The sequence below is a fragment of the Mustela nigripes genome, chromosome 4, assembly GCF_022355385.1.
Source record: "Mustela nigripes isolate SB6536 chromosome 4, MUSNIG.SB6536, whole genome shotgun sequence".
In the NCBI taxonomy this organism is placed as follows: Eukaryota; Metazoa; Chordata; class Mammalia; order Carnivora; family Mustelidae; genus Mustela; species Mustela nigripes.
The window spans coordinates 190,942,427-190,960,027 of NC_081560.1; the positions used below are offsets into that span (position 1 = coordinate 190,942,427).

Here is a 17,601-nt window from a genome sequence, read left to right on the forward strand (position 1 = left end):
TCGGGTGCTTCGGGTCACCAGGGCGCTGGCGGTGGTCCCCGGCTGGGCAGGAGCGAGGGCAGGGCCCGGCAGGACTTTGCGGGGACCTCCCCACCCTCCTTCCTGGAGTGCAAACCCCGCGCACACGGCGGCCAGGACCTGTACCGCTCTCGCCTCCTCCCCTCGCAGCAGGGGTCCGCGTGTCCGCGTGCGGCCTGGGGCACAGAGATCCGGCCAGTGGCCACCGCAGCGGCTGGGGCACAGAGATCCGGCCAGTGGCCACCGCAGCGGCTGGGGCACAGAGATCCGGCCAGTGGCCACCGCAGCGGCTGGGGCACAGAGATCCGGCCAGTGGCCACCGCAGCGGCTGGGGCGCCGGAGCCGGTGGGTTCTGCGCGGCTGGGGCGGGGCTCGAACGCAAAGGAGCCGCGGCAGGCGGGGGGCGGGGCGGGCCCGGGGGCGGGGCTCGGAAGCGGAGCGGCGCGGCCTGCCGTGCTCGCACTCGGACGCCCCGCGCCCCCACGTACACGCCTGGGCTCTGCGCGCCCCCCCCGGGACCCCCAGGCCCGCTCCACTCGAGCTAGGCCGCGCGGGCCGAGCGAGGCGGCCGCGCCGGCCGGAGGAGCAGGATGTCCTTCCAGGGCAAGAAGAGCGTCCCCCGGATCACGGTGAGCCTGCTCCGGGCCCCCCTTCACCCCTCGCCCCTGACCCCTCCCGGGCGGACCGTCCCGGCTCTGCGCCTAGCGCTCTGCCTCCGGGTCTAGCCGCCGTGCGCGCTCCTCTCCCGGCGCTGGCCCTTCCCGCGCGGCCGCCATGGGCCGGGGTTTCCGCGAGCGCCTCCCGGGGCCCCTTTCCAGAGCCAGACGCACAGGTCCCGGGCCACGCCGGCTTCCCGGGACCTCGTGTGCGCCCGGCGAGGGCCCGCGGCCCGGAAAGGCCTCCTCCCCGAAGCGCAGAGGTGCCCTCCCTCCCCGCGCGGACGGGCGAGGAAGCCGGCCAACCCGGCCTCGGGGTTCTGTCCAGGGTTCGGCGGGCGGACGTGGCCTTTTGTCGGCACCGCCAGCCAGGCCTGGGGCGAGGATGCTGTTCCCCGCGCGCGCTGCTGGCTAGCTCCGGACCGCGCCTCCGCCGCGCCGGGAGCTCTTTGTTCAAGACAAAGCGACTCAGCCCCCGCGGCTCAGCCTGGAGCCCCTGGAGGCCCGGACCCCTCCACCAAGCCGGGGATCTCAGACTCCGGGGGAGACCAGCGTTCACGGGTCGCGGCTGAGCAAGCACCCTGGCAGCCCCAGCTCTCGGAAGGAGAGACCCCCCCCCCCACACACAACCACATGCAGGGGTGCGGGAGGTCAGATGGTCCACCCCGCGCTGCCAGGAAACAAAGCCGCCCCTTCCAGGGAGCGGGGGAGGCGCCCCTGCGCCAGCTGGATGGGGGCAGGGGTCTCTGCTGGGGCTGAGACTGACTCTGGAGTTGACCTCAGCCGAGGTTGGAGGGGTTCCCTGGTTCACTTCCTGAGATGCTCAAGGAGGAAGGAGCCCCTGTCCTTCCCGAGCAGGCGGGGGTCCTGTCTGCAGTCTGGCTCCGGATCCCGCGGGTGTGGGAAGCCTGCCAAGTGGCCAGCTCTGGGCTGCAGTCGGTTGGGACAGAGGTGCGGCATCTTGTTCCTGGTGACTCCCACGCTCCTCCCGATGAGCGTCGCACCGGGTCCCAGCGGCCGTCCCTCTTCCTTCCAGACTCAGGATGGTTTCCAGACTCTGAGTTCAGGTGCCTGCAAGGGGAGGGGTATTGAAGTGTAGTGACCACGAGTCTCTTCCTAACGGGGGGACAGTGGGAGACACAGCCCACAGGTCTCTTCTGCCCAAAGCCTTCCCTTCCTGGGTTTCCTTGGGCTTATTTGGGGCTGCCTGTGGCCTGTGGCCGTGTGTCAGCTGTTGTGTGGATGGCGGGTGGTGGTTTTCCTAGTGACTAGAATCCCGAGAACGTGGTCCGCACGGAGATGAAGAAGATGTGAGGATAGCGCAGTAAGGCTCCCACGGTGCGGGCTCTGTGGCGCTTTAGCCGTCCCACGGGGTTCCTGCAGACGGCACCGCACAGCTTGGCTCTGTGGCGTCGGCTGATGGTGCGTGAAGAGCCACCGACCTCAGGCCGGAGCCCCGGCCTGGCCTCGGCGTGGACTCGTGGAAGCCCCCGCAGAGGGCCCCACCTCCCTGTGAGGTTGGCCCGACGCTCCTGCCCGGTCAGGTCAGAGGGAGCGCAGAGGCGCCCACGGGGGGCGGAGGAAGGGCTGGGAGCCAGCTTCGCGCAGCGCTCTGCACTCCTGGCCTCTGCTCGCGTCCTGTGCTGCGGCCCACACTGCTCTGCTGAGGTCCGACCGTCACCCGACAGCCGTGCGACGTTCCACGCATGGCCCCGCTTTCTGCCCCTCCACCTCTTCCCCACCATTTAGCGGGTTCTTCGAAGTGGGTTTACTGCTGCCGCACCCTGGGTCCACCCCCACCCCGTGCTCCACCTCCAGGCAGTGCAGGTGACCCGCCAACCGCCGGCCCCGCTTGCTGGCCCTCTGTTCCCCCGCGTGGGATGCGTCCAGGCAGCACCACGACCCCATGGTCTTGACTTGGCTCTTCAACCCCACGGCCTCTCCATCGGCCTCTCCATCAGCCGCTCCTGCCTGCCCGTCTCCCAGCCTCTCTCGGCCCCATCTCGGCTCGGCCCGAGGATTCTGGCCCGAGGGCCCCCATCGCACCTGTGCAGGCTCACGTGCCGCAGGCTGTGGCCCCGTTTGCTTCCTCAAACAGCACATTCTACTTTTACATGGAATCAGTGTGATCCACCAGATCGTGCTCAAACCCGTGCTTCAAGCTCCCCAAGGGGTCCCACTGACACCCCAAGCCCAGCATTTCCCACCTGCACCAGGCTCCCAGCCCCTCACCCTTCCGTGCAGAACGTTCTGGCATCTCATGTCCAGTATCAATGCAAGCTTGTTCCTTCTCGTGTCCGGTATCGACGCAAGCTTGTTCCTGCCTGAGGGCCCTTACAGGGGCTGTCCCCTGGCCTGGAACCCTGTCCCTGGCCATTTCATGTGCAGCCCCTCTAGGAGGCCCTTCTCTGTCCCTGAAGCAGCTCTACTGCCTCTCCCTTCGTGCTGTGACACCAGCCTCTGTGTTCTTGCTTTGTCTGCGATGGCCTCGCGTCATTTCTCATCCTTGTCTTTCTCCCTGCGCTGGGAGCCAGGCCCCACCAGGGCGGGGACCCTGCCTACTGGGGCGCTGCTCTAACCCCCGTGTTTGGCACCACGGTAGGCCACACCATGCTGGTGTGAACTGGACCCAGTGGCCATCCAGGAGCCCTGGGGGGAGCCGACCCTCCAGCCAGGGTGGGACCATGTGACTTTATCCGCCTCTGATCTGAGCCCCAGTGCAATGAATTAGGTGGTAGCCATTTAAATGTAATGCCTTTCACTGCTACGCCTTCACCCCCACCCTGGCCCCCCGCGGGTCACTGTGCCTTTGGCAAGGCTACACGGCTGCCCTGCGGGTGTGGGACCTTCTGGGGGCCCGTGGGCGCCGCCGTCGAGCCGTCCCGCCGCTGCGCATCTCTGCTCCGTCCCCGGAGGTGGTGGGCCACGCTGGCTTCTGTGTCTGCTTCGGGGCACACAGATCACGGCCGAGGGGCTCGAGCATAGTCGCAGGTGGGCAGTCACGGGACGACGTTGAAGAACTGGGTGTGGAGAGAACTGACCCATCTCCCCTGGTTTCCGCAGAGCGACCGCCTTCTGATTAAGGGTGGGAAGGTCGTCAATGATGACCAGTCCTTCCGCGCGGATCTGTACGTGGAAGACGGCGTGATAAAGTGAGTCCGTGCCTCCGGGATCTTCACCGATCACATGTACACACGGATCACAGGTTATCCACACGTTTACTTTTGGGTGAAAGCCACCTAAATTTCTTTTTTTTTTTTTCCTTTTCCAAAACCCAGCTCTAGCCCAGGGCCTGAGTGATCAAACCTCTCGCCAGTTAGTGGCAAGGTTTGGGGAAGCAGGACGTTCGTTCATTCCTGTCATCACAGCTTCAGGATGATTTGGGGCTCACAGCGGGTGCTCAGGAAGTCCTTACCGACCGCACCTGTTAGCTTCTCTGCTGGTGTCGTGCGTGGCTGCGGCCACCAGGCCGCACAGCGGCACATGGAAGGCCTGTGGACTCCCAAGGGCAGTCAGGCGAGCCCAGGCTGGATCCTATATGTGACCGTCTCGAGCCCCTGGTGGGAGTGTGGTGCTCGCTGAGGGTCTCCAGGGGTCAGGCCAGGGAAGTCCTGGCGCCGTGTTGCCCTTTTCCTCCAGGAGCCCAAGCAGAAGCTTCCCTGCTTCACTGCTCGTGCTCTGATCTAGGCTCTTTGTAACCAGTGAAATCTCTGTTGCTTTCAGACAAATTGGAGAAAACCTCATTGTCCCCGGAGGCATCAAAACCATCGACGCACATGGCCTGCTGGTCCTGCCGGGCGGCATTGACGTCCACACGAGGCTGCAGATGCCCGTCCTGGGCATGACCCCAGCAGACGACTTCTGCCAGGGGACCAAGGCCGCCCTAGCAGGAGGGACCACCATGATCTGTGAGTGTCTCCTTGTGAGGGGGGGACCCGTCCCATGCCTTGCTTCACTGGCCAAGCTCGTGTGTTGCGGGAAGAGCCTTACAACAGGCATTTCTTGGGGTCTTTTCCCTTGACTGCTCAGTCCAGGAAAGCCTTGCACATTCTTGTTGTCCCCATTCGCATGGTGAGTCATCTTGCCTTGGCAGCTCGGGGACGCCCCTGGGGTTTCCACGGGAGCAAATGCATGTGCGCCCAGGAATTTAGTATTTCCTGGGAAGCTGGCAGCTGGCCAGGGACTAGGTTTTCAAAACCGAAATGCCTTATGGACATGGAGGGGTCGTGTTGTCTGAAACCGACACAAGCCCAGGCCTCCTAAGCTTGGTTTGAGTGAAATCCCTGCCTGTGTCAGGAAGGAGGCTGTGTTTCTAGGGACAGAATCGCAGAGATCCTTGCCCTCTGTTTCGGGCTGGCTCTGTGCCGGGCAGCAGCTCGTACCCCATGGGAGCTCGGCAGAGAAGCCCCACCTAACAGCTCGCAAGGTGCATTGGCTTGCCGGTGGTGAACTTGACTGGGAGCAGCTCAGAGCCCGGACGAGCCCCAGCCCCTCCTCTGGTGGCCTTGAACGCAGACAGCTCCCTGGGGTGGGTGCAGCGTCTCTCTGCTGGCCGGGCTTAACGCTGGCCCAACCCAGCTGGCTGCCCTGTGTCCCAGCTGTCTGGCTGTGGGGAACTCGCTAACTTTTAGAAGTCACACTCGGCAAACCTGAGCAGGAGGAGGATCCTCCTTAGAAGGGGGTGAGGGTGCGCTTGTGCCCGCGAGCAGCTCTGCTGTGCCTGGCGCAGCTCTCATTGCTGTCAGTGCTGTCACCAGAAAGGCTGCTCCGAGGACTGTGGGCTACTGCACAAGCGGTGTTTGGCCCTTGCCAGAATCATGGGTTGGTTGGTTTACTCAACCATGAGGCAAAAAACAAAACAAAAAACCGGCCAACAGTGATCCGCATTTTAGTTTGGCTGGGGAGAGTGGCCATTTTTGGCCGTGGCTCACACTTGTCGCCGGTGGCCAGGGTGGCCAGGAAAGCTTCGTGTTTGTCACCGGTTCGTGCCCGTGCCGAGGCATCAGACGAGCCATGAGGTGTCACCATGAGGATGAACAGATGCCACAGGCACGAGGCTGGCCTCTATCGAGCTGTGTCTTCCTCAGCCTGCTAGCCCCAGGCTGGAGCCGCAGAGGGACTGTAGGGCAGGGGTCCCATGAGGGGTGCACTGGAGAAAGGCACAGCGTTGGCCAGTAACCCTTGGGTGGGCGTGCCTTCTTGGTGGTCACCCTTCCTCCGAGCCCTTTCCCTGCACTCGGGAGAGGCTGTGAGCAGTGCTTGGACCTTGGACCTGAGCCTGGCTAGGGCAAGTGGCCGCGCCTGGCCCTGCACTCAGGTCTCCCCGGGGGTGGGGTGGCGCCGCTGGAGGTGCGTATAGTCAGTGAGGTGCAAACAAGCGAGGGAGACCCGCCTCCTGCCGCGGCTCGGGGCCGGGGGCCACGTCCAGCACCAGGGACAGCGCCCTCCCCGCCCCTCCCCCCTTGATCTCCTCCCGCTGGGCCCCAGGTGGACACCTGTGTGGGAGGTTAAGCCCCTTACCTGCCACCGGTGGTCCTTGGGGTGTCCATCAGGGAGTAGGAGGGCTTGAATCTGGCCTCTCTCTGCTCAGAGGAAAGCCAGGGCCTGCCTCTTCAGACAGAACCAGTGGGCAGGCTCACAGTGGCTCCAGCCCCATGGAAGGGGGCCATGGCCCAGATGCACTTCCTGGTCTCTTGGGAACATGAAGCCAGTCTCCCCTGGAGGCCAGGGTGGTTCCCAGGGACCAGAGTGGGGGCTCAGCTGACCGCACTGCCCCCTCAGTGGACCACGTGTTCCCCGACGCGGGTGTGAGCCTGCTGACGGCCTATGAGCAGTGGCGGGAGCGCGCGGACGGCACGGCCTGCTGCGACTACTCTCTGCACGTGGACGTGCCCCGCTGGCACGAGAGCATCCGCGAGGAGCTGGAGGCCCTGGTCAAGGACAAAGGTAAGGGCGTCGCCCGAGGCGAGCTTGGGAGCTTGGGCCTCCCTGTGCCTGGCTGGGAAGCGGTACTTCCCCTGGGCCACTGGCCAGGCTGGGCTCGGCTTCTGCCTGGCCCCGGGCTTGGGGGAGTTGGAATGTGGGGAGAAGTTGGACAAATTGAAGGTCTGTTCTACTTCCAGAGGACGCAGACGAGGAGGTCACCTGCCTCTGCGTCTGTAATTGTCCTTAGCCGTCGGCCCCCTTGTCTGTGCCCTGGGACAAGGGCCACACATCTCCGCAGCGTCTGAGGTCTTCCTGGGAGCAGAACCCTTTCAAACCCTATTCTCGCCGCCTGTGCTCGAACAAGCCAGTCGGTAATCAAGGCTCAGCCTCTTCTAACCAAAATTTCTGCAGCTGAAACCGCACGAGCGTTCCGTGGCGGAGCTGACGCGTTAGTTAGGACGAGGCTCCTGCGGGAGGAGATGGGCAGCAGTGGAGGTCCCTGGGCATCTGACCGCCAGCGGCTGAGTGTCCAATCTCCTCTTGCCTCTCCTGCAGGCGTGAACTCCTTCCTGGTCTTCATGGCATACAAGGACAGGTGCCAGTGCACGGACGGCCAGGTGAGGCCGGTGTCAGGAGGAGGGCAGAGCGGGTGCTTCAGGCGGCCCCGCTCCTGACGGCACAGCCCTGCCCACACGCCTGGTCCACTCTCTTCCCAGATGTACGAGATTTTCAGCATCATCCGGGACCTGGGTGCGCTAGCTCAAGTGCACGCCGAGAACGGGGACATCGTGCAGGAGGTGTGGAGCGGGCTGCCCGCGGGGCGGTGAGGGGCAGGGCTGGCTCCTGGACACACACACTGAGCATGTCATCCCACAAGCAAGCAAGGAGTTGGGGGATCCTGAGGGGCTTTTGGCCGTAGCACATTTATTATCTATTATCACACTTATTAGAAGTTCCCCAGAACTTTTGGGGGGACTGAGATGGGGTTTCCTGGTGCTTTCTGCCCCTGTGGATTGAGGCCGCCCCGGGAGCTGGTCCTTTTCCTTCTGACCACTGAGTACAGGGTCTGGTCCCATGCTTGCCCCTCAAGCCCCGGGCTGTGGATGGGTGCCAGGTGCAGGCACTTTGGGGTCCCTGGGCTGTTTGGGGGCTCCTCACTGGGCCACACGCAACACAACCCCCTGGCATTCCAGACCCACAGAGAAATTTCCTGGCAGGTCGGGCTCAGCGCATCCCAAGCTCAAAGGCGGTGAGCCCTGGGAAGGCGCACATGGGTTCCCAGATAACTGGTCCACCCGCCCCACCATGAGGGCATCGTGTGCTGCGTGTGCCCCTCTGGTCCAAGGCCAGGCCCGGCGGCGTGGTTAGGAGAACGTTGTGGGTGAGCTCAGTGCACAGGTGGGTGGGCAGAGCCTGCCTGGGAGACACCCCACGATGTTAGCGAGTCTCATTATTGGGCCCATGGGCTTCTGCTTCTCCCACCTTCTGCATGGTGGAGCCTGGCATCCCCATCTCCGTCCACGCGAGAGGCTGCTCAGACACAGATCTTCAAGGGCAAGCTTGGGAGAGATGTGTTCTGTCCACCCCAATGGCAGGCCCCTAGCGTACCCATGGGCCTGCCCCCACCAGCGAAACCAGTGCAGCAGGCAGAGTGCGCTCTCCAAGCCCCGTGCCTCATCTGTAACTTAGGGAGCTGGGGTCACTCCTCTCTAGACGCTCTTCTCCATTCTGAGTTCTCCGCAGCTTGTGATTCTGGGGGGCCCGGCAGCCCAGGGCTTGGTTTAGGGGAGCAGAGCTCATGTGAGATGTTGGGGTCAGGGTTCACCGGGGATGTGGGGGCAGGCGCTGGTGAGCTGTGGGGACCGGGGTCTCCTGGGTATCACCCAGAGGGTGTTCTGCGGGGCTCTGGCTGCCCCTGGGCTGCAGTGTGGTGACCTGTCCGTTTATTTAGGAGCAGAAGCGGTTGCTGGAGCTTGGCATCACTGGCCCTGAGGGCCACGTGCTCAGCCGCCCTGAGGAGGTAGGGCTTTGCTACCCCAGCCCTGACTGCACCGCAGGCCACCTCTGCCCGGTGGCGGCCCTGACCTCACGGCAGGGCAAGGTGGTGATGCATGTGTCCCCCTCTGGGGGGGGTGTGAATCAGTGGGCCCAACCCCCCGGGCTCATGTCCCCTCGTGACCACTGGTGGCCCTAAGGTCGTTCCCAAAGACCAAGAAGGCGGTGGGGACAGGCTCTGGCACTGCACGGGTCAACCCAGATCCTGGGCACTGAGCCACAGGCGGGGTCCTCAGCCCCACACAGTGCCCCCCTGGGCCCAGGATCCCCGGGTAATGGTCAGAAGGAGGCCTCAGGGCCCTGGCCCGGGCTGAGCACCCCCGTGTTCCCCAGGTGGAGGCTGAGGCTGTGTACCGTGCCGTCACTATTGCCAAGCAGGCCAACTGCCCCCTGTACGTCACCAAAGTGATGAGCAAGGGTGCGGCCGACGTGATCGCCCAAGCCAAGCTCAGGGGTGAGTGCCAGGCTGGTCCCCACACACTCGTGCAGGGAGCTCTCTGGGGGTCAGGGGTCACGTTCTCAGGACAGAGCACTCGGCTGGCTACCCAGAGGCTCAGAGCAAACAGGTCCGAGAAGCCGGGACTGCCCTGCCTGGCCTCTTGCTGGAGGGGGTGGTGTCTCAGGTCTGTGGCCCGTGGAGACACAGGGGCCCCGTCCCGCCTCAGGTGGGGCCCCGTCTCCTGTCTTCTTGGGGTAGCAGCTGCTCCTCTGCTGGCACTGTTTGCCCTGAAGGGACAGAGCTGGACACGTGTGTGTGTGTGTGTGTGTGCGCGCGTGCGTGCGGTGTGTGTGTGTGTGTGCGTGCGTGCGCGCGGTGTGTGTGTGTGCGTGCGTGCGTGCGGTGTGTGTGTGTGTGTGTGTGTGCGTGCATGCGCGCGGTGTGTGTGTGTGTGTGCGTGCGCGCGGTGTGTGCACGCACAGCCTGATTCTATGTGTGATGGAACTTGGCCCCCTTGGCCCTGCGGGAGCCCCACATCACTGTTCGCTGGGGTGCACAGCCTGCGGGTTGGGGTCTGCCCCCAGAGCACCCCGTGGCTGGAGGAGGCTGGGGTACAGAGAACTAAGGTCCACTGGGAGAGGCCTCAGGCGGGGCAGGCACAGCTGATCATGTCTCATGGTGACCGTGGCCCGGCTGCTTCCCCTACAGGCCTGACCCCCCAGCAGGTGGTGTGGGGTAGCGGGTCCAGCAAGGCCCCCACCCCCAGTGTGGGAAGCTGTCCAGTATCGGGAAATGGAGGGGCAGTCAGGGGAAATGAGCAGCACAGGGCCAGGCTCCCCACCCTGCCCAGGTCCCCGGGGGCATGCAGGCCGGCTGGGGTGCCTCTCATGGGTCTCACGGCAGGGGTGGTCGTGTTCGGGGAGCCCATCACTGCCAGCCTGGGCACTAGCGGCTCGCACTACTGGAGCAAGAACTGGGCAAAGGCCGCAGCCTTCGTCACATCGCCCCCCATCAACCCAGACCCCAGCACCGGGGACCACCTCACCTCCCTGCTGGCCAGGTAGGGACCTGCTCCAGGGTGGCCCAGCCCTGCCCACAAGCTCCAGAAACCCCATGACCTCAGCCCGCGGGCAGCTCTAGCTTCTGCACAAACACTGGGCCAGACGTCCCTGGCCAAGGCCCCACACTGGTCTACCCCAGTCCTCCTGTGCCCTACATGGGGACAGCAGTGCTGCCCAGCTCTCCTGAATACCCTCCAGCCCCCGTGGCTGTGCGGGCTGGGGAGGGGGACAGAGCTGATGGTGGCCTTTGCTGGCTCACAAAAATTGGGCCACTGTGGGCTCCCTTGACCCCAACGTTTCTCAGTGGGGACCTCCAGGTGACCGGCAGTGCCCACTGCACCTTCACCACCGCCCAGAAGGCTGTCGGCAAAGACAACTTCACGCTCATCCCCGAGGGCACCAACGGCATCGAGGAGCGCATGTCTGTGGTCTGGGAGAAATGCGTGGTGAGTGCAGTGGGGGCCGCGGGCCGTGCCGCACGCAGTTCACTCGGAAGGGAGGCCGCAGACTACTTAGCACTCCACATGGAAGGGGGGCAGGGCTTGTGTGCTCGCCAGGCGTTTGGTTCTGGCCCCCCGGAGGAGACCTCCAGCTCTGCGGGCTAGCCAGGTCCTCCCCTGGACTCCCGTCACCTGCAGAAAGCATCCGGGAGAGGGGTTCCTTGTGTCCTATAGGATGGCCCTCTGTGCTGCTAGTAGTCTCCCCCAAACACCTCAGATTTCCTCAGACTGCCTGCACCCCCAAACTCCAGCCCCGACCCCTCCCCGAGCAGAGGTCCTGCTTCCTCAGGCCCCCCGGTCATCCGGGGGGCACTGTCCCATCCTTCAGGGGACACGGACATTGTCAAAGCTTCATTGACTCGTAGCAAGCGTGGAGTTCGTGCACAGCCAGAGAGCGACCCCGGGGTCCACACTCTATCGACACCACGTGCTGCCTGAGGGATAGGGGGGCCTGTCCACACGGGAGCCCGGAGCCCGGAACGCGGGGCCTGTCTACACGGGAGCCCAGACTCCCCCTCCACCCCTGAACTCGGCTCTCTTGCTTCCCAGGCCTCAGGCAAGATGGACGAGAACGAGTTTGTGGCTGTGACCAGCACAAATGCTGCCAAAATCTTCAACGTGTACCCGAGGAAGGGGCGCGTGGCCGTGGGCTCTGATGCTGACCTCGTTATTTGGAACCCCAAGGCCACAAAAATCATTTCTGCCAAGAGCCACAACCTGGTAAGAGAAGCCTGGCTCTTAGGTCAGGGTCAGGGTCTGGGTCAGGGTCCGGGCTCAGGTCCAGGTCAGGGCCCAGCCCCACAGCCCTGGGCAGGGGCACCTCGCACCTGACAGCCCTGTTAGTGGCTCATCTCCGCGCCCTCTGTCCTTAGAACGGGACTCAGGGGCCGGAACAGCCAGCTATAGGCAGTTCCTTCCGAACTGCGGCCCCGCCAGCGTGGCCCGGCCTTGTCAGAGCTCCTAGAGCCGGTGCACTAGCCTCCGAGGATGCTGCCCGCCCCTAGCACGCTGAGGGGTGAGGGGGCCACCACGCTGGGGCCCCAACCCTCCCCCTGTCTCCCCAGAACGTGGAGTACAACATTTTTGAAGGCCTCGAGTGCCGAGGAGCCCCCACGGTGGTCGTCAGTCAGGGCAGGGTGGTGCTGGAGGATGGGAACCTGCTTGTCACCCCCGGGGCTGGACGCTTCATCCCCCGCAAGACGTTCCCCGACTTCGTCTACAAGCGGATCAAGGCGCGCAACCGGGTAAGGCCCGCGCCAGGCGGGGTCGGGGTGAGGACGGGGCGGGGGTCGGGTTGGGGGGACAGGGCGGGGGCGGGGTGGACCCGGCAGGGGGGCGTTGTGGTCTGCAAGGCTTTTCCTCGAGGGCGGGGGCAGCAGTGCCCTGGAACTGGGGGGCATCGGGCCGCGCGGTGGACGGGGTCTGGGCAGTGGCTGCATTGCAGTGTCTGTAGGGGCCGCCGCCCCAGGACAGCTGCCGAGACCGTGGGAGAGGCAGCCTGGCCCCTTGCTGTCCCAAGCGCGGCCCGGTGCGCAGACGGACGTGTGAGTAAACGCGGGGATGTGCAGGTTCCGCAGCAGCGTTTGTGAGCTTAGACACTGTGAGCGCTTTTCCCACACCCCGGCTGAGCTGGCCACCGCCGTCGGGTGCCCCGCGTCTGTCTAGGCCCCAGGGCGCGCACTGGTAGCTCACACACACACACACGTGCATGTGGCACACACATTTCTGCTTTGCCCCGTTTTGTAGAAGGATGTTGTCTGAACCCACAGTGAGGAGGGCCAGCCTCCAGGGCGGGCTGGGGCCGGGACGTGGTCTCCTTAGCACACAGGAAGGGCGGTGGAATCCGCTCTAACTTGCGATGGCGCACCTGGCGGTCTCCGGCTGTGAGGGCTGCACCTCTGCCGCCACCCCGCTGCTGCGGGAAGGACCTTGGGACAGCCCCGCAGCAGGCGGAGGTGCAGCGTCCAGGCCAGAAGCCGGGCACTCCCATTTCCTCCCGCTCAGTGGTGTGGGGGGCCCGGGACACACGCGGGCGCCCGGACGGTGCCAGCCACAGACCCGGCCTCAGGGAGCGCCGGCACTCAGAGAGCTGAGGGTCTCCCAGGCCCTCACCCGGGGTGGTGGGGGGTGGGCGGACTCAAAGCCTCACGCTGGTCCACTTGACCTGAGCCACCACCCCGTGGTGACCCCACAGGGCCGGCCGCCATCACGAGTCTGAACACGAGTCCCGAGGGCCACGCACGCAGGGGTCACAAGCACACAGGGCGGTTTTCCTCGGCTCCACGGGCCGCTTCATCCCTTGCTGCAGCCGCTGGGAAATGTCTCTGGCCTTGGGCCGTTTTCAGGGAGACCCAGGGCCTCCTCCGGGCTGAAGGAGGTGCTCGGCTGGGGCCTCTGAAGTGAGGAGGTGGAGCTGTCAGGGCCGGCGTTGTCAGAAGCGGCTGCTCGCTTGGGGCCGCCCTGTCTGAGGGGCGTCTTGCAGCCCAGGACCCCGCTGCCCGGCCCCAGGGCCAGGAGGGGCTGCATGCACGGGTGTGAGCAGAGAGCCATGCGCGTGCAAGTGTGGAGGTGGACACGAGGGGAGCACCTCCACGGGCGGGGTCCGGGGGTCTGGAGCCCAGCTGAGGGGGTCTGTGGGGCAGAGGGAACAGGCTCAGACCCCCTCACCTCCGCCCCCCCACGCCCCGCAGCTGGCCGAGATCCACGGTGTGCCCCGAGGCCTCTATGATGGGCCCGTCCACGAGGTGATGGTGCCCGCCAAGCCGGGGGGCAGTGCCCAGGCCCGGGCATCCTGCCCAGGGAAGATCTCGGTCCCACCCGTGCGCAACCTGCACCGTTCGGGGTTCAGCCTGTCTGGTGAGTGGAGCTGGGGTGCTGTGCTGGTGCATCCTCGGGGCGGGAGGAGCTCTGGGGTTCCAGGTACCAGGGCCCAGCCTGTTTGCAGGCGAGCTCAGCAAGGCCGCAGACCGGGCAGTGTGGGGCCTGGGGACAGAACATGCTTCCGCCCGACCTCTGGGGGCCCGGGGTGTGGACCTGTGGGGAAACCCCGTCCTGCGCCAGCGTCCGCCCCAGCACAGCCCCAGCGACCCCTTCCTTGCGTTAGTCGTGCTGAGGAGACGGCTGTCCCTCTGAGCCCAGGGGTGAACGTGGCATCCAATGTGGCGATCTGAGTACCACGGGCCCGGCCTCTCTACTCTCAGGGTGATATGGGAGGCACGTAAGGAAGGGGTCTGTGAGCCTGGGGGACACGTGGGGACACTTCGGAAGGCTCAGGTAGCTTGGTGCAGCGGCTGCTGCTGGGGCCTCTGGTCGGGGCCTCTGGTCGGGCACGCTGTGTGGTGGGTTCCTGCAAAGGCCCTGAGCCCTAGGTTCCCCCCACAAACCGGAGCTTGACCCTCCCCCTTCCTGCCCCTGACGTCCCAGCCTGACTGCCCTCAGGTGACAGAGTCCCTGCTCGCCTCCAGACACACAGGGTCTGGGCACTTCTCCCTGGAAACCCCAGGGACAGCTTAAGAGTGGGGGGCAGCTTTCTCCAGCCACGGGACGGAGACCCACAGCGGGATGAGCAGGCCTGGCCCCGGCCGCACTTCCTGGGCACCCCGGCCTCAGCGTGGGGGCACCGGCCGGTCCCCTCGTCCACGCGCCGGGCTGCCCGCGGTGTGGGTGATGGGGGCGCGGTGGCCACGGCCGAGGTCCCAGGTGCAGCGGTGCGACTGGCCGTCCTCACACCGCCTCTCCTCCAGGTTCGCAGGCTGACGACCACATTGCCCGCCGCACGGCCCAGAAGATCATGGCGCCTCCCGGCGGCCGTTCCAACATCACCTCGCTGTCCTAGGCGTCTGCGGCCCAGCGAGGCGCTGGTGTCCCGCCGCCGCCCCGCAGCGGCTGGTGGGGGCCGCTCACCTCACGTAGCCGTCCCTTTGCTGAATTTACCTGAAAGGTGCTTGGCCTCACCTGCCCTGCCCCAGAAACCCCCCTTCTGGGGTCCCAGGTCCCATAGGAGGAGCCCACGCAAGGAGAAGGGGTCTCACTGCCAGGTTGAGGAGGCTGGAGATGGTGGCCCGGGGGACAGCCTGGTGCTCCATGAGGCAGGGCGGCCGCCTGGCCAGGCCCACAGGATCCCCCGGGGCCTCACAGATGTGCAGACAGCAGGCCAGGCCACAGGTTCAGGCCGTTGGCTCCCCCTCCCCCCGGGGATCACGGCCCTGCGAAGCCCCGGGCCTCCTGCCAGCTCCTCTCCCTGCCCGCCCTGGCGTGGGGGAGCCCCCGGCGAGCCGGCCCCCCGCCCCAGAGCTGCTGAGACTTCAGGGACGCGCGGGCACTTAGCGAAGGGCGGCCTCGCTTGTACGCGTTACCAGGGCCCAAACTTGCCCACGTAGTCGCCCGTTTCCGGAGCTTAGGGTCATTTAGCTGAGATCTGTCTCTTCACCACTGAGTGTACGTCACAGTAGTCGACTAGAGCAGCCGTTTTGTGCATCGAGGACAACCGTAGCCAGGAAGCTGCATGCCACGCACAGCCCAGATGGTGGCCTGCGCCCCGCACCCCCAGGTTTCGGGGCGATTAAAGGCGTCTGGGCTAGAAGCTGCTGCTGTGTGGAACCCTGACTTCATCTTCCCGCTGGTGCTTTCCACACAGGCCCTTCGGGAACATTCGTGCTGGCCGTGCCGCCCACCCCCGGGGACAGCTCTGTTCCGCCTCTGAGCAGGGAAGGGGCAGGGGTCCTTCTTCCTTGAGAAGGGGCCTGGGAGCCACGCCCAAATCCAGGCCCACTGGATCCGAGCACAGCCAGACAGACGGAGGCTGGCATGACCCACGGCCAGGGGCTCTGAGGGAGATGGTTGGGCTGGAGACCTGAGCCCACATTCCGACCACTTGGGCCGGGAGGCTGTGGCCCTGGCCTGAGGTCTACGCCCAGCCACCTACCCCCGCCCCAGGTTCTGACTCAGGAGGAGGAACGGCTGGGCTGAGCTGAGCTCTCCTGCTTCAAAGAAATGGTCCCAGTTCTACCTCCGAGTGTGAGATGTTCCCAGAAGGGTGTCTTCACCTTAGGAGCAGGGTGTGCGTGATCGCCAGGCAAGGGAGCTTGACGGTCTGGGATGGGCCCCCTCCCCTCACACTGCTGGGCACTCCAGCATCCATGCCGCCGTCCGTGCCCAGTGCTGACCAGTTGTGTCCTCTGGGGTGACTCAGACAGCCCCACCCTTGAATCTGGGCTTCTGGTGAAACCGCCATGGTCCAGGCCGGCCTCTGGAGAGGTCCAACCTGGTGGTCTCCATGTTCCTGCTGGCCCAGGGTCAGTGCAGCCTCCCAGCCAGGTTTCTGGGGCTCTGCTGGGGCCCCTGTTCAGGTACCAGTGAGAGAGATGATCACAGAGCCAGGTGACACCCACCTCCCTGCCGCCAACGCAGGAAACCTTAAACTCAAGACCCTGAGATCAAGACCTGAACTTGACCAGTGGGGCAACCTGTGTGCTCAAGATTCACATATTTTTACAAAACCTTAAACCTCTTCTCGAGTCTCCAACATCACCAGGTCTCCATCTAGAAACTCCTGGGCACTTGGTACCCCCCCACAGGGCATCCTGCAGCTGGCCACCTCTGGATCCTGGCTTCCTGCTGCTGACCAGACCCCTGTGTCCCCGTGTGGTCACGTGAGGTCATGTGTCTCCCTCCCCGGCCCTTGGCGAGTAGGGCTGGGAGCCTGCCTCCTCTGCCTGGCCCTGCCAGCCCCTCACATGACCTGCAGTGCTGGTGCTGGTTCTGGGGCAGGCCCTGTGCCCCCAGGGGGCCCCCCATTGCAGCTGCGGGACTGGGGGAGCCATTCAGCCTGTGGATAGATCCTGGACAGACCCACGGCCATGGGCACGTGACACATACCACACGGACACCACAGTGGCTCTTATGTCGTGATGCTCAGAGGTGAGAAATCTACAGAAACACAGCAGGAGTATCTATAAAAACATCTTCACCTCCCCCCGGACACACAAGCCTGAGTGGGCCCTGGTGGCCTGTGCATGGTGTCCAGTGGCCACTGCAGGGCTGGTGCCCACCAGGGGGAATGGGTCAGGGGAAGCAGGTCAGGGAGCCACCAGGAGAGGCCACAGGCCACAACTGCAGGGAACAGAGCCTCCGGGGAGGGGGGCACTCAGCCTCCTGGTGCAGCCCTTGGCCACACTGACAGCCTCCGCGTGCCCGGTGCCTCCGAGAGCCAGCACGTGGGCTCCAGGGAAATCCGGACCAGGGAGGAACAGGGCCACCAGCCGGCTCTGTGCTGGGAGGAGCGAGGCTGCCTGCTTGGGAACGTCCATGTGGGGCCACGGCCCGCTGCCTGTCCTGTCGTCAGACTGAGTATCCAAAGCAGCATTAACTCTCGCTGAGGCGGGAGGGACAGAGGGAGCCACACATGGGCAGCACAGGGTGCACAGCCTCCCGGTCCTCCACAGCATCCCCAGACTCGGGGACGGGCAGGGGCTCGCTTGCAGGGTCCTGGCTCCTCTTCAGCCTGGTGGGGAAACACAGCGAGGGCCTCTCTGCAGCAGCCCCAGGGCACTTGTGGCCAGTCCCCACTTGTCCGAGGACTGGGAACACGGCTGGACCTGCTGCCCCCATGGGCGCTGCGGAGAACTGAGAGTGACGCCCAGCCCCGCAGCCCCCTGTGTGACCATGGTGGCCTGAGGCTCATGCAGTGGGCTGGTGGGTCCACTCTTTTGGAACAAAGCTTTGCGGAGAGCTTGGCTGAGTCTGTTCTAACTCAGGCCTCTGACCTCCGTGATAGAAGCCAGTGCCTTAAACCAGTGCCCACACATCGTCCTGCTCACTGAGGCAAGAGAGAGCTCAGAGCTGCCTCCTCCAGGAAGCCCTCCATGCCCCTCCTCTCCTGAGCCCACGGGGCCGGGCTTCCTCCCTCCCCTGCAGCAGGTGTGTCAGCAGTTTGTGGCCTGTCTTAC

At 65.1% G+C, this 17,601-nt stretch overlaps 2 protein-coding genes across 4 annotated transcripts in view; one reads left to right on the forward strand and one right to left on the reverse strand.

Annotated features, from left to right (window-relative positions):
* Window positions 1–422: 422 nt before the first annotated feature.
* Window positions 423–15,236, forward strand: DPYSL4 (dihydropyrimidinase like 4). Its single transcript, XM_059398866.1, has 14 exons — window positions 423–647; window positions 3,738–3,826; window positions 4,398–4,582; window positions 6,456–6,620; window positions 7,155–7,216; window positions 7,316–7,396; window positions 8,551–8,619; window positions 8,988–9,108; window positions 9,997–10,153; window positions 10,459–10,600; window positions 11,204–11,374; window positions 11,719–11,898; window positions 13,345–13,510; window positions 14,398–15,236. Exons 1-14 carry the CDS (start codon window positions 609–611, stop codon window positions 14,487–14,489), a joined length of 1,719 nt encoding a protein of 572 aa, XP_059254849.1. The 5' UTR covers window positions 423–608; the 3' UTR covers window positions 14,490–15,236.
* A 1,310-nt stretch (window positions 15,237–16,546) lies between these two features.
* The window catches only part of STK32C (serine/threonine kinase 32C), a 67,796-nt gene continuing 66,741 nt past the window's right edge, over window positions 16,547–17,601 (reverse strand). For all 3 annotated transcript variants that reach the window (XM_059398867.1, XM_059398869.1, XM_059398868.1), the window contains one exon: window positions 16,547–17,156. In XM_059398867.1, the coding sequence (XP_059254850.1) occupies window positions 17,018–17,156 (139 nt within the window). In that variant the 3' untranslated portion in view covers window positions 16,547–17,017. The remainder of the gene's footprint in view (window positions 17,157–17,601) is intronic.